Here is a 16638-nt window from a genome sequence, read left to right as displayed (position 1 = left end):
TACAGTCATAAAGATTATTCATCAGAATGCAATGCAGTGTTTTTCCTGCAATCTGCTGCAACAATGAACCAACAATATATATGTCCTTCTTTTTCCACAATTAAACTATCAGACACTATTAGTACATTTACACTTAACACTAAAACTACCAGATTTTCAAACTACCTAGAACCGCCACGTGGGTAATCTTGACCCATACATTTTTAAACTGCTTTGTTATGAAAATGAAAGACATGCTATTGATACAACTCAAAAGTTTTATTCATGAACATCATATCTAATATTTGCATTGCAGAAACACTTTAAATGGAAAATTAAACACAAAAAGCTTTATTTTCAAAATGCTTGCATATACAGCACGACTACAAAAACTGTGAAAAAATAAAATATACATTCCGCATAACGTACCATATTTGAAAAGGCGCTTCCCTGCTTCCTTAGAAGGAGCTGCTTAGGCATGTGCAAGCAAGCGCAGTGAGCCGAGTACCACTACAGTTAAGAAATTAAAGTTACTTCCACCTCCGACTATATACCTCTGGCTGATTTTACCTGAAATTAAGTCAATCTAACTTAGACATTGCCAGGACTGTATAGATACTGTGTTTAAATAGTAAATTCAGTATTATTTTTATTATTTGTTTTGCAAAACAGAAACTTTATGTTTCACTTTGATTGTATTTGCACTGTCATGAAGTCTGTAATACAATGATGCATTTACGATATTGTGCTTCAGTTCATTTGATTTCAGATCAAGTATATTTTTGTATGTATCTTTTCTCTTTTACACAAAAACATTATGTTTATGTATTTCCCATTGGCAGCTGGTGGCCAAAGTTTTTGGGTGTTCACACCTCAGATTCAGGTGAGGGGGTGGGGTGCCTTAAGAAATAAATAAAAATAGAAATAAAATTTAGGCAAAGAATTACACTTGTGGATTTTATTATAATATTTAAAACACTTTAAATTTTTTCTGTCTTTTTGCAAAGTAACACACTATGCAAGACTGACAAGAGACAAAGTTGTGCTGCTCCTATTTATAGCCTTTGTTGTCTTGGCACATGCGCGCTGATCACCTGGTCACCGTGTTCTCTATCCGGCTGTGCTCCATCCAGACATTAAACCAATTGTAGCCAGTCCTGGCTGACGGCTAGCTTCTACTGCACATGTGCACAGCAGATTTGGGGGCTCGCATTTCTGAGCGAGTACAGCCCGGCTTCAGCCCGGCTTCAGCCCATTAAACAGAAGGGATGAACGGCATTGTTGATGTGCCAGTGTCACATGAGTGCAGAAAATTAAAAACGCACATCACCCAGAAGGGAAGCGCAATTCATTAATAAGAGACTGGGGGTTCGGCGAGCAAGTGAACACTGTTAACTGGCAGCTCCTGGTATTTCCCCTTTGTGTAGGTTCATAAAGGAACAAAAATTCACAAAAGACAGATTTCTAGGTTGACGCTGCACAGCGTATTAATGTATTTTTCCCCACATCCATAATAAATAATTTTGGTAAAAGTAGTGTTATGTTATTCTGTCCGTCTTTTTTTTTGCTATGAATCAGTCCTTCTGTCCTATCAGTCTGCTATATCTGCTTGTTTGACGGTAAGAAATTTGAATGAATTTGTCAGGTAAATTCATTGACGTTGCTTGCAAACAGTGATGGCATGTGCTGGAGATTAGAAGCAAAGCACAGAATATTTAATCACACAGCAACTTTCTGAAGAAGCTCAAAGCATGATTATAACTTATATGATTATTATTTTTCATAATTTTTTGTTTTCAGTAAGCTCAATTAAATTATGTCTTTCAAGAATGCAGTTTTAAAAATGTATTTCTATAATGCTTAAACTTAGAACACGGTTTAAAAGTAATAAGAACTTAATGCAAAAGAGAAAAAAAAAAAAAACTTGGTCTGCGATAGATGCGTTTAACAGTTGAATTTGTGTGGAGGTGTGTTTAGTTGCAACCTAACATGCTTCCAATTTCTTAATCTTACTATGACTGGCTGCAAAGACAACAGGGCTAACCAGTGATTGGGCAATGTTCTGTTGGGTGGGTTTTACTGTGCACAGATTTTCTAGTAACTATAATATTATTTGTGATAGTCACGAAAAACCCGCACTCGAGTCCAAGAAGTCTGATTATAAATATAGTGCTCCCTCGCTATAACGCCGGTCTCGGGGAACACACAATATAAACGTTATAATCAAAGAGCGTTATAAAACGGGGGAGGGGTGTGGGGGCGCCGCAGGACACAACACACACATCTGACAAACACAAAATACAATAACTCCCTTTCTATAATGCAAGTATAGTGAATCAAAATATAACTTTCCGTGAATTAACCATGCATAAAGCACCATGTAATCAACGCTACATTTTTTACACAAAAAAAACAGCCTGGCTAAACAGCGGTCAGGAATTCAGTTCAAAGTGACAGACAACCAAACCAAGTGCTAGAAGGAGCGGGTCGGGCGAGAGAAAGAGGGAATGGGCTCGCCCCAGGTTTGGCTGCCGGAGCGGGGCTGAAACGAAGCTGAAGTGTCTGGTCTCCTAAATACATTAGGAAAGATCACCATGTAATAAGTCTAATTTTTATTTAGCAATCAAATGAATACTGAATAAGATGTCTAAAGTGGCAGCACAGCTTTTCTTCAGTCAGATACTGTATCAAAAGGGAGAGACAGAAACAGAAGTTAGACTGAGAAGTTGTTTAAAGTTTGAACAACCGTACTGTATTTACTGTAGAAATATTGCATGAATCACTGGTATAGGGAATTGGGGGACATGCTGTAGGAGGGTTATATCTGACACGCGTTACAAATCGAAAGCCTTATAGCGAGGGAGCACTGCATATAGTATGCCTTTTTTTCAAATGGCTCAGAATGCAAATATAGCCTTCATCCATGTATTATACATAGAAAAATAGATGGGAATCAGTGAGTTACAAGAAAATCATTTCACCTAGGGTTTCTGTGACATCATAAATTAGGAGACCAAAGGTTGAGTAATTTATAAACTGTCACAGAAACCTGAGATGGAATTGTTTTCCTGTAATTCACTGAAGAGGCCCATCTATTATATTTTATAATACATGGATACCCTTGTGATGCTAATATTAAAGAAGATGAGGTTCAGCAGTATAGGTTTTTTGTTGTTTTTCTTTTTAAAGTGTCTTTGTCAGATATTCTGAGTTAACTAGCATGTTACCTAATTAACCTTTTGTCACCAATTATTGTTAAAAGGTGAGCGTCCATGATTACTATAAATATAGGGAACATAGGCACAAGTTTGTCATTGCTGAATGTAAGGGAGCAGCAAATGACAAAATACGCTCGGTTAAGCAAAGAAAAAAGTCTGTAATTACTTTAAGAAATGAAGGTCAATCTTTAAGACACACTGCAAGAACTTTGCAAGTGTCTGTAACTGCTGTGGCCAAGACCATCAAATGATTTGAAGAAACTGGCACTCATGAGGACCGAACAAGGTCAGGCAGGCCAAGGGTGACCTCAGAATCAGAGAACAAGTTCAATTGAGTCACAAGTCTGCGAAACCGGCGATTAACTGCCCCTGAAATACAAGCTCAGCTAAATGCTACTAGAAGTACAGATGTTTCAACATCAACTGTTCAGAGGAGATTGCGTGAAGCTGCCCTAACTGGAAGAACTGCTGTAAATAAACCATTGTTAAGCGTGCAGAATAAAAGGAAGAGACTTGCCTGGGCCAAAAAACACAGAAACTGGACATTTGAGGAGTGGAAGTCGGTCTTATGGACCGATGAGTCAAAATTTGAAATTTGGGTCCAACCGTCGAGCATTTGTAACACGCAGAGAGGGTGAGTGCATGAGTTCTGCATGTGTGGTTCCCACTGTCAAACATGGAGGAGGCAGTGTCATGGTCTGGGGTTGCTTTGCTGGTGACAGAGTTGGTGATCTTTACCAAGTCCATGGCAAGCTCAACCAGCACGGCTATCATAGCATACTTCAGAGGCATGCCATTCCATCAGGATTATGGCTAGTTGGGCAGTCCTTCATTCTTCAGCAAGATAATGACCTGAAACACGCCTCAAAGTTGTGCAAGAACTATCTGACGAAGAAGGAAAGTGAAGCAACTCAATCTAATGACCTGGCCTGCCCAGTCTCCAGACCTCAATCCCATATAACTTGTATGGGACGAACTGGACAGAAAAGTGAAACCAAAGTTAACCACAAGTGCCCTACATCTCTGGGAATTGCTGTAAAAGAGTTGGGAAGACATGTCTGGTGATTTCCTGCTGAAACTTGTTAACTGAATACCTCGTGTTATTAAGGCAAAGAGTGGCTATTTTGAGGAATCCAAGATTTAGAGACAATTTTCAATTTTCTTGAACACTGCTTTGATACTCCTTTTGTTTTGTATACTGTAACATTTGTTTCATTTTCAAGTATTTACAGAAAAGTATACGACGTAAAACATTGTCAATTATGAAAAAAACCTAGTTTCCAGCAAATGTACTCAAACTTTTGACTGGTATTGTGTGTGTGTGTGTGTGTGTGTGTGTATATATATATACACACACACACATATATATTAGTGCCTATAGAAAGTCTTCTACACCCCCTTTCAAAATTTTCACCTTTTGTTGCCTTATAGCCTTGTAGAAAATTAATTAAAAATAAAAACAGAAACAGCCTGGTTAGATAAGTGTCCACCCCCCTTGTAATAGCAATCCTAAAATTAGCTCAGGTTTAACCAATCGCTTTCAAAATCACACACCAAGTTAAGTGGCCTCCACCTGTGATAAATTGTACTGCTTCATATGATTTCAGGATAAATTCAGCAATTCCTGAATGTTCACTCTGCTGGTTAGTGCATTTCAAAGCAAAGACTCAACCATGAGCGCCAAGACGCTTTCAAAAGAACTCCGGGACAAAGTTGCTGAAAGGCACAGATCAGGGGATGTGTATAAAAAAAATATCAAAGGCCTTGAATATCCCTTGGAGCACGGTCAAGATGATTATTAAGAAGTGGAAGGTGCATGGCATGGCACCATCAAGTTCCTGCCTAGATCAGACCGTCCCTCCAAACTGGATGACCGAGCAAGAAGGAGACTGATCAGAGGCTACCAAGAGGCCAATGGCAACTTTTATGGCAAAAACTGGTAAAATTGCATATGTGACAACATGTGTCTGGTCTCCTAAATACATTAGGAAAGATCACCATGTAATAAGCCTAATTTTTATTTAGCAATAAAATGAATACTGAATAAGATGTCTAAAGTGGCAGCACAGCTTTTCTTCAGTCAGATACTGTATCAAAAGGGAGAGACAGAAACAGAAGTTAGACTGAGAAGTTGTTTAAAGTTTGAACAACCGTACTGTATTTACTGTAGAAATATGAAAAAACAAAAACAATATGCCAAGCACTCCTCAAAACTGGCCTGTATGGTAGGGTGGCAAGAAGGAAGCCATTATTCAAGAAAGCCCACCTTGAATCCAGTTTGAAGTATGCAAAAAACAAATCAGGAGATTCTGTAGCCATGTGGCAAAAAGTTTTGTGGTCTGACTAAATAAAATGGAACTTTTTGGCCTAAATGCAAAGCGTTACGTTTGGCGCAAACCCAACACAGTGCATCACCCAAAGAACATCATCCCTACTGTGAAGCTTGGTGGTGGCAGCATCATGTTATGGGAATGTTTCTCATTGGCAGAGACTAGGGCACTTGTCAGGATAGAAGGGAAATGAATGGAGCAAAGTACAGAGAAGTCCTTGAGGAAAACCTGCTGCCAGCTGCAAGAAAGCTGAAACTGGGACAGAAATTCACCTTTCAGCATGACAACGACCCAAAGCACACAACCAAAGCTACACTGGAGTGGTTAAGGAACAAAAAGGTAAATGTCTTTGAGTGGCCCAGTCAGAGCCCCGACCTAAATCTAACAATTTGTGGTATGACCTGAAGATTGCTGTCCATCAATGCTCCCCAAGGAAATTGACAGAGCTTGAACAGTTTTGTAAAGAATGGTCAAATATTGCCAAATCTAGGTGTGCAAAGTTGGTAGAGACCTATCCCAACAGACTCACAGCTGTAATTGCTGTCAAAGGTGCTTCCACCAAGTATTTACTCGGGGGTGGGGGTGGGGTGGAGACTTATCCAATTCTGATCTTTCAGTTTGTATTTTTAATATATAATTTTTTTCTCAATAAAAACTTTTTTCCCCTTAACAGTACGGAGTATGGTGTGTAGATAGGTGTCAAAAAATCCTTATTTAAAATGCATGAAACTGAGGCACTGACACAACACAATGTGAAAAAAATTCAAGGGGGTGTAGACTTTCTATAGGCACTGTGTGTGTGTGTGTGTGTGTGTGTGTGTGTATATATATAAGAACATAAGAACATAAGAAAGTTTACAAACGAGAGGAGGCCATTCGGCCCATCTTGCTCGTTTGGTTGTTAGTAGCTTATTGATCCCAAAATCTCATCAAGCAGCTTCTTGAAGGATCCCAGGGTGTCAGCTTCAACAACATTACTGGGGAGTTGATTCCAGACCCTCACAATTCTCTGTGTAAAAAAGTGTCTCCTATTTTCTGTTCTGAATGCCCCTTTTTCTAAACTCCATTTGTGACCCCTGGTCCTTGTTTCTTTTTTCAGGCTGAAAAAGTCCCTTGGGTCGACACTGTCAATACCTTTTAGAATTTTGAATGCTTGAATTAGGTCGCCACGTAGTCTTCTTTGTTCAAGACTGAACAGATTCAATTCTTTTAGCCTGTCTGCATATGACATGCCTTTTAAGCCCGGAATAATTCTGGTCGCTCTTCTTTGCACTCTTTCTAGAGCAGCAATATCTTTTTTATAGCGAGGTGACCAGAACTGAACACAATATTCAAGATGAGGTCTTACTAGTGCATTGTACAGTTTTAACATTACTTCCCTTGATTTAAATTCAACACTTTTCACAATGTATCCGAGCATCTTGTTAGCCTTTTTTATAGCTTCCCCACATTGTCTAGATGAAGACATTTCTGAGTCAACAAAAACTCCTAGGTCTTTTTCATATATTCCTTCTCCAATTTCAATATCTCCCATATGATATTTATAATGTACATTTTTATTTCCTGCGTGCAGTACCTTACACTTTTCTCTATTAAATGTCACTTGCCATGTGTCTGCCCAGTTCTGAATCTTGTCTAGATCATTTTGAATGACCTTTGCTGCTGCAATCACACACACATACAGTGCCTTGCAAAAGTATGACCAATTAACTCATATTATTGAATTACAAATTGTACATTGAAATTTCATTCTGTTTGATATTTTATTTTTAAACACTGAAACTCAGAATCAATTACTGTAAGGTGACACTGGTTTTATGTTGGGAAATATTTTTAAGAGAAATAAAAAACTGAAATATCTTGCTTGCATAAGTATTCAACCCCTGTGCTGTGGAAGCTCCCAGTTTGCACCGATGAAAGAAATTGCCCTAAAGAGGACACAATTACCTTACCATTGGCCTCCACCTGTGAATCATTAAAGTTGCTGTCACATTTTCTGGATAAAAAACCCACTGCTGAAGGATCATTGGTAAGGCTGTGAATCTGAAGGAAAATGAAAACCTACGAGCATTCTACAGAAGTTAAAGATAAAGTAATACAAATGCCTAGATTAGGGAAAGGGTACAAAATAATATCCAAGTTTTTCGATATCCCAGTGAGCACAGCTGGATCAATAATCAGGAATTGGAAGCTGCATCACACCACCCAGGCACTGCCAAGAAAAGGCCGTCCCTCAAAACTCAGCTCTCAAACAAGGAGACTTGTGAGAGAAGCCACAGAGAGGCCAACAATCACTTTGAAGGAGCTACAGAGTTCAGTGGCTGGGAGTGGAGTAATGGTGCACCAGTCAACCATATCAAGAGCTCTGCATAACACTGGCCTGTATGGGAGGGTGGCAAGAAAGAAGCTGTTACTCAAAAAGTACCATCTGAAAGCACGTCTGGAGTTTGCCAGAAAGCATGGGAGTGACCCAGCTGCGATGTGGGAAAAGGTTTTGTGGTCAGATGAGACCAAGATAAGAGCTTTTTGGCCAAAACTCAAAGTGCTATGTGTGGCGCAAACCTAACACTGCCCATGCCTCAAGACACACCATCCCTACAGCAAAGTATGGTGGTGGCAGCACCATGCTGTGGGGATGCTTCTCATCAGCAGGGACTGGGCATATTGTTACAATTGAAGGAAGAATGGATAGAGCAAAATACAGGAAAATACTGCAAGAGAATCTGCTTCAGTCCGCTAAAAAACTGAAGCTTGGGAGGAAATTCCCCTTTCAGCAGGACAATGATCCAAAGCACAAGGCCAAAGCAACATTGGAGTGGCTCAAGAACAAAAAGGTGAATGTCCTACAGTGGCCCAGTCAAAGTCCTGATCTCAATCCCACTGAGAATCTGTGGCACTATTTGAAAATTGTGGTCCACAAGCGTCATCCAACCAACCCGAACAACCTGGAGCAAATCTGCCAAGAATGGGCCGAAATCACTCCGACACTGTGTGCAAAGCTGGTACATACTTACCCCAAAAGACTTAAAGCTGTTATTGCAGTGAAAGGTGGCTCTACCAAATATTAATGTGTGGGGGTTGAATACTTATGCAAGCAAGATATTTCAGTTTTTTATTTTTCTTAAAAATATTTCTCAACATAAAACCAGTGTCACCTTACAATAATTTTAAAATAAAATATCCAACGGAACGAAATTTCAATGTACCATTTGTAATTCAGTAATATGAGAGAATTGGTCATACTGGGTCTGAATACTTTTGCAAGGCACATATATATATATATATATATATATATATATATATATATATCATACATACACACAGACACAGGTAGTGGACAAAAAAAATGGAAACACTTAGGTAAATGAGGGACACAAGTGTAACGAAAGCAAGGGCTTCCACACAAATCGACAAATGGACGAGTGCACGTGTGGCGCCAACCTAAAGAACTCTACAGCCCTGAGTGCTTGGTTCCAACAGTGAAAGGTTCTGGTGGTTCCATGATGTTGTGGGGTGCATTTTCCTGGCATGGTTTGGGTGCACTCATTCCCTTCGAAGGCAAGGTCAATGCTAATCGCTACTTAAATGGTACTGAGCGATCATCTTCACCCCATGTTGCATCACTTCTTTCCTGCCAGGTGGGGTGTTTTCTCAGATGACAATGCCCCCATCCACAGGGCATGTGTGGTCGCCCAGTGGTTTGATGATAGTGACACCTATGTTATCCATATGTCATGTCATCCAAATCTCTATTGTAACCTTATCAATTCCTTGGAGAACTATCGTCTGGCTGTCTACGTTAGCATATAGTCTGCTGTCTTATAATATTACTATTACAAGAATTGTTCGAGAAATCTTGATATTTTTGCGTTTTGATTTGAGAGCAACTACATATATATTTGCATTGGCAGCATGAATTTGGAACGACTTCACTGAAAACAGCATTGCCCGTTTCAAGCTAAACATAAAACAATACATGGACAAGCAGCTGTTTCTGACAAAAGCAAGGTGTCGATGGAGACAATACACATCAAACAAACCTGTCAAACTTGGGATCAAGTTTTGGCTGGCAGCGCAGACCCTACCCCTACCTGTGCAAAGATAAAACTTGGTCAGAGACTGGGAGACAATGTAGTACTTAGGCTGATGTAACCGTGCTTAGGAAAAGGGATGAATGTTACCAATGACATTTTTTTATTTCACTGTAATTAGCAAAAAAGTTGAAGAACAAAAAAAAAAATAGCCTGGTTGGAACAATAAACAAAGCGAGAAGAGATCTGCGCAAAACTTAGTGAAAGCAATAACCGATGTCCAGGTTGCTGTATTTTACAAGGTACTGGACATGGCAGCCATGAATTCCTTTGTTTTGTACAATATATATACAGGGGAAAATATCATCTTATGATACTAGCCACGGAGCTTTAGCAGAAACAGTTCTATCAGAAAGCTGCAAAGCGGCAGAGAAACGCAGCTCAACCTGGATACAGTCCGCATCAAATGACACATGCAACAAAAAACAAAATGCCAGGTAACTAAACGAACTAAAAATAAAACGTCTGATATCTGTGCTCAGTGTGAAAGAGCAGTATGTGGTAAATGCACATGACAAGTTGAAAAGCATTACATCTGTGTGGACTGTGCTAGTACGGGGGCTACTTTGAAGTATGTTTCCCTGAATGCACATACTTTCGTTTTTTTTTTTTTAAATGAAAAGAGAAATATTAAGTTGAGCAGAGGATTTATACTGGACCCTGATCCGTAGCTGTGGCTTAAGGCCAGCACTAAACCTGGACAACACTTCACCACTGTGCATGAATAAATTGTACTTCACCACAAGCACTTTAGCACTAACTCCGGACTTGTGATTGTGTGTGTCTTTTAGGGGTGGGAATTTCAAGTAATTCAGTGCTCGAGCACTCGAACGTTAACAATTTTGAGTACTCAAACCTAATGCAAGACAATATTACTCTACACAGGCACCACAAAAATTACCACGTTAACACTAGAACCGCCGCGGTTATACAGTGGCTTTCAGAAGTATTCACCCCCTTTGGACTTTTCCACATTTTACAACATGGAATCAAAGTGGATTTAATTAGGAGTCAAAAAAAGTCTATAATGTCAAAGTGAAAAATAAAATCTACAAATTGTTCAAAATTAATTACAAATATAAAACAGATTTAGCTAAATATTTAACTAAATCTTAAATCTCTTATCATGATTTAACATTTAGGGGGGAATATGAACATTTCTGCATTACAAGAGCCAATCAAATTGCGTGAAAACAAAGCGGGTGGAGTTCATTTGCATACAAACTCCAGATTTAGCTGACCAGTTAAATATTTAGCAAATGTTAAATCTTGTTAAGAGATTTAAGATTTAGTTAAATATTTAGCTAAATGTTAAATCTTGTAACTAGATTTATAAATGATATCTGAATGTATACATTTAAAAAAAAAAATTATTTTCCCAACATTTATAAATCTGGGGAAAAAAAATACAAAGTTTTAAGCTACATCTAAACAAATATGAATGCTTTTTTTTTTTTTTTTTTTAACACATGGCACCCCAGGTCTCAGTCAAGTTACAGTTCAAACAGGAGAAAAATATAGTAAAAGAACACAAGTCATCAAGTACGTGCGAAAACATTAGTTTTCCTCCACCCAGATTTTTTTGGTATTTCTACACGAATCATGGGAATGGACCTGGGAGAGGCCATTTTGACAGAATTCTGTCTACACATGCAACACTTTCACCCATGTACAGTAACGTGAAAAAGTATTTGCCCCGTCTGATTTTCTGCATTTTTGACAGTTATCAGATCTTTAATCAAAATCTAATAGTAGATAAAAGGGACTCTGAGTGAAGAAATAACACAAAATTGTGATACTTATTTTATTTATTTATTAAAGAAAGTTATGTAACACCAGCCCCCATGTGAAAAAGCAATTGCCCCCTTATACCCAATAACTGGTTACGCCACTTTTACCAGCAATAACTGCAACCAAACGCTTCCTGTAGTTATTGATCAGTCTCTCACAGCGCTGTGGAGGAATTTTGGAATACTCCTTCATGCAGAACTGCTTAAACTCAGTGACATTTGTGGTTTTTCGAGCATAAACTGCTCGTTTCAGGTCCTGTCACAACATTCAGTGGGGTTTAGGTCTGGACGTTGACTAGGCCATTCCAGAACTTTAAATTTCTTGTTCTTCAGCCATTCTGATGTAGACTTGCTTGTGTGTTTCGGATCATTGTCTTGCTGCATGACCCAGCTGCGCTTCAGCTTCAGCTCAAGGACGGCAGAGCAAAATTCATGGATCCTTCAATGACGGAAAGTCGTCCAGGTCCTGATGCAGCAAAGCATCCCCAAATCAATGCACTACCACCACCATGCTTGACCGTTGGTATGAGGTTCTTACTGTGGAATGCAGTGTTTGGTTTTCACCAGACATAACGGGGCCCATGTTGGCCAAAAAGTTCCACTTTTGATTCATCTGTCTATAGAATACTGTTCCAGAACTCTTGAGGATCATCCAGGTGCTTTTTGGCAAACTTGAGACGAGCATTCATGTTCTTCTTAATGAGCAGTGGTTTCCGCCTTGCTACTCTGCCATGAATCCCATTTTTGCCCAGTGTCTTTCTGATGGTAGAGTCATGAACACTGACCTTAGCCGAGGTGAGAGAGGCCTGCAGATCCCTAGATGTTGTTGTAGGGTTCTTTGTGGCTTTCTGGATGATTTTACACTTTGCTCTTGGAGAGTTTGGTAGGACGGCCACTCCAGGGGGAGATTCACTGCTCTGCCAAACTTTCACCATTTGGACAATATGGCTCTGATTATGGTTTGGTGGAGCCCCAGAGCCTTAGAAATGCCTTTGTAACCCTTTCCAGACTGATGGGCAGCAATAACTTTTTTTCCGGAGGTCTTCAGGAATTTCTTTTTATCATGGCACGATGTGCCTCTAGAACTTGTGTGCTGACAACTTCACTCTGCTGGTAAGGGCAAAAGTTTGTTAGATTTATATTGGGCAGGGCTCGCCCAAATCAGGCCTGATTGTTAACGAAACGAAAGCTGACCCTAATTATCCCTTTAATTGGGTTGAGTTAACTAGGGGGACAGTAACTTTTTCACACCTGAAGATTGCATGTTTGATTACCTTGCACACCAAACAAATGAAAGAAGCACCAAACCTTGGTGTCATTTTTCTCTAAGACTCCCTCTATATACGACTACAACCCACAAAAAGATCTGACCAAATTCAATGTGAAAAATGCAGAAAATCAGACAAGGGGCAAATAGTTTTTCATGTATGTAAGTTTTTTTTTTTGTTCAGAAATCCTGTGTTTTGTATGTATTACATCGTTTACAAATACATTGTTTATTTTACTAATTAGAAAATGATTTATCACCGTCAGCCAATCAGCTTCCAGCTCAAGCGGGCTCTAACAGATGGTACATGCCCGCTGGAATGTCTCAGCACCAACTGTGAATCAAACTAAAAATCAATCCCTATGTATACCGGCTTTTTGAAAATTACATTCTTGCTTATGGAAATGTTGATTTATTTGGGCACGTACATTTACCATCCTCACCTACAACACATGATCCAGCTACTGCTGAAAACCTGCTACAAAACCCTAGTACTACAAGTTATAGTACTGCAAAGCTAATAATAGTGCTGGGACGAACACAGGATTTTCATGTTCAGATATTCGCTTAATTTAAATATCTGTTCTAATATTATTTAGTTTTTCACAAAATAAAAGTAATTATATTGCTCTGAATAGAGCACAGCAGTAAGGGCACGGGGCATGGGTGTGGCCATCGCTGTGGCAGTGCCCTACGCGTGTGCCTTTATTTTACAGAAGACCTTACAATATGTAACACGTTAAAATAGAAAAATATCCCAGGAGTAAAGAGTAAGTGAATTAACTACAAAACAAAGGCAAAGCCAAATAGCAGTTCAAGTTAAACTTTGTTTTATTTATTCACAAAATAAATAATACAAAAACATTTTATTTAATTTTTTCCTTTCTTACAATTTCTTCACAGTAAACAGCACCCATCAACATGTTTTCATAAGGTAACAAAATGAGGTTTACTTGTGTCTTTTTGTAATAAACAAACGAAAACTGAAATTCAACTTTAAATATTTCAAATAAAAACAAAAACGTGGAAATGGAGTTGTAAAGTGAAGGGAAAGAAAACTCACCATTTTGGTTCTTGTTTATTACATTCCACGTAACAGTCACAACAAAATTTATATAATATATACATTTCTAAATAAAAATCACTACATAATTGCCTGCAAGTTGGACACTGTTTAAGCAAGGCATTTCAGAACAACATGCTTCCTTTTTTTCTGACTCTTTCTAAAGCAGCACAACCCGTTTTTGTCCCAGACGGCTTTCCATAGACATCACTATGTGTGCGAGCTGAGCTGCTGTGTTGTTTCTGGGTTACACATACATTATATATAAACTCACATATCACACAGAGCTCTATCATTTGCCATTTCTTAAACTGTCGCGCAAATTCTGGTGAGACGGTAAATAAGTGCAAGGTATTTGTCATTTCTAGCGAATACGAACATCTTATTTTTGTATCCGAATACATGTCAAAAAATATCTAATTCGGCTTGGGACGCATAACTCCCCACTATCGCTTAATTTCACGTGTTTCTAATTTACAAAAAAATGACATTATTCTTTTCAAATATACATATTTTTATTAATCCCAAAAAATAAAACAAGTACATATCAAATGTGTGTCTTACTTATTTTATGGTGTTTTACTGGCACACGGACTTAAAGTGTTAATGGAAATATTATAAGATTGAGATTTAAGATTATGTTTTATTTCCTATCTAATAGCATTTTAATTTAATATCAGGGGTAAAAACAGCAATTAAATTATTTCAAAATTATGGTACCTGGCGTGTACCTTAATTTTTACTTTGGAGTTGAAGAGTTTAAAGACAAGATTCCACCATAGAAAAACTGGAATGCATAATAAATAAAAAAAATCTCCAAAAAATAAAACAAAATGTTTTTCTAAACACATTGTGACATTATGTAAACTGTCTCGTGGTCATTTATATTTAATATTAAAATCATATCAGTTTAAACAAAAAACAAAAGGGGTTACCTTGTCCCATTCCTGCATAGAAACCACTTTTTTCTCTAGGAATTCTGCCATGCCGACCCCCATGCGGTGACAGATATCCGAAATCACATCCTGGTAATCCTTCCCCAGGTTCTGGAATTCCAAGGATATCTGAGTGACAAAAAGAGAAGATCAGACTTAGAATCCCATGCATGCTGTTAGAGCTGGGGAGATTTAAAAATGACAAGAGTGTATGAGCAAAAAAGCTCTAGCTGCTTGATAAAGCATACGTTACAGAGGACATATTGGATTATAGAGACAGAGATTGATACGTACATATATTTTAACAAGTATGAGTCTTTTCAATACATAGGGAAAAGGCATAACTTGATTTTTTTCCCCTTTTTTTGTCCAAATCAGGTTCTTATTCCTGAAGTAGTTCTTACATTTAACCCTTTTGCAGCCGCCATCGGCCATGTTTGATTTTATGCTATGCGCCTCTTAGCTGTGTAATTATGGCATTCCATCATTAAACTGCAAAAAACTTCTTCCAGAGACAGTCAAGCTCTTTGCAAACCTATCACATTTCTCAGTTAGAAGATACATGCTTTGACTGGTGTTGCTGCAGCCACTCACAGGTCCACAGAGGGTTTTTTTTTTTTTTTTAGCACAACCAAAAGTTTCTATTTCTATTTTAAAAGGACAATGAAAACATCTAATATTCTAAACTTCAGAAATATGTTTATTTGGAAATATATGCATGAACAGAAAATAGGAGGCACTTTTTTACACAGAGAATTGTGAGGGTCTGGAATCAACTCCCCAGTAATGTTGTTGAAGCTGACACCCTGGGATCCTTCAAGAAGCTGCTTGATGAGATTTTGGGATCAATAAGCTACTAACAATCAAACGAGCAAGATGGGCCGAATGGCCTCCTCTCGTTTGTAAACTTTCTTATGTTCTTATGTGTAAACTGACACTGCATTTACAGTAATCACTATTGTACTGTATATATTAATTCTCAGTTTATTACATCATATAATCTGTAAGAACAACTCTTTAATTGATAGTTTAAAGTTGTATCTAGGTTGATTAGTTCTCGTGCTTTTACACAGAGGAGTTATGACGGTTCAGAACCGCCACTGAAGTAGCTTATAGGTCTGTGTGAATTGTCTATACCACCACAGAACCGTAATATTTTATGCCGTCTCTGAACCACCTCGCGAGGTGGTTCAGAGACAGCACTGAACCATCATAACTGCCTGTGTGAAAGGCTGTACCGCCACTGAAGCGCTATAGTGGGAGTGGTTTGAAAGTCAACATCCCAAGTGACTGTATACCAGACGTATTGGGTATTTACACACTTTCAATTTTTCAAACACAATGGATAGTCAAGAAAGAGGTACTAATTGGAAACCGAAAGTAGTTAAGGAATTGTTAACTTTACAATTCTAAGGAGTGACAGCTACTAAACAGCTGCGGCACTTTTGGGGGCAGACCTTGCGCAAATCCAGTTAATGTGATCGGGGACGAGCAACAGACACAATAGGCTGTTTAAGTAATTTTTTATTAAATTTATGTAAATTGTAAAATCCTTGTATCCAAGTGTCCCTCGTAAAGAAACTTTAGAAGCTTGTCAAAAAGCACTAGATAATAGACTAGATGAATCAGTAATCACTGCAGAGGTGCTGTGTAGTTTTAGAAAAAAGTTATTTTACATTTGTTGATAATTACAAATAAAACTATTGTACAGCAATAGGATCTAAATTAGGAATGCATTTTGCCAGTACATACATGGGGAAATGGGAAGAACAATTACTTAGAAAATCAGAAAGAGAACCTTTAGAATGCATTCTGTTTGTAGATGATATTTTTGGGGTTTGGACACATGGAGAAGAATCTCTTTCCAGTTTCATAAAATGGCAAACGAAATACACAGTAATATTATGGTGGACCTTTGATGGACAAGAAATAGAATTTTTAGATACTGTAGTAAAACTTGAAGAA

General features: G+C 38.3%; 1 protein-coding gene across 2 annotated transcripts in view; it reads right to left on the bottom strand.

The window, feature by feature from the left end:
• fdft1 (farnesyl-diphosphate farnesyltransferase 1) overlaps positions 1–16638 on the bottom strand; it is a 48522-nt gene that overhangs the window by 10101 nt on the left and 21783 nt on the right. For both annotated transcript variants that reach the window (XM_041250661.1, XM_041250660.1), the window contains exon 4: positions 14674–14802. In XM_041250661.1, coding sequence (XP_041106595.1) covers positions 14674–14802 — 129 coding nt within the window. The remainder of the gene's footprint in view (positions 1–14673; positions 14803–16638) is intronic.

Source organism: Polyodon spathula, chromosome 5 (assembly GCF_017654505.1).
Source record: "Polyodon spathula isolate WHYD16114869_AA chromosome 5, ASM1765450v1, whole genome shotgun sequence".
Lineage (NCBI taxonomy): Eukaryota > Metazoa > Chordata > Actinopteri > Acipenseriformes > Polyodontidae > Polyodon > Polyodon spathula.
Note: the sequence above shows the minus strand (reverse complement) of the source record. Positions and strands in the feature narration are given on the sequence as shown.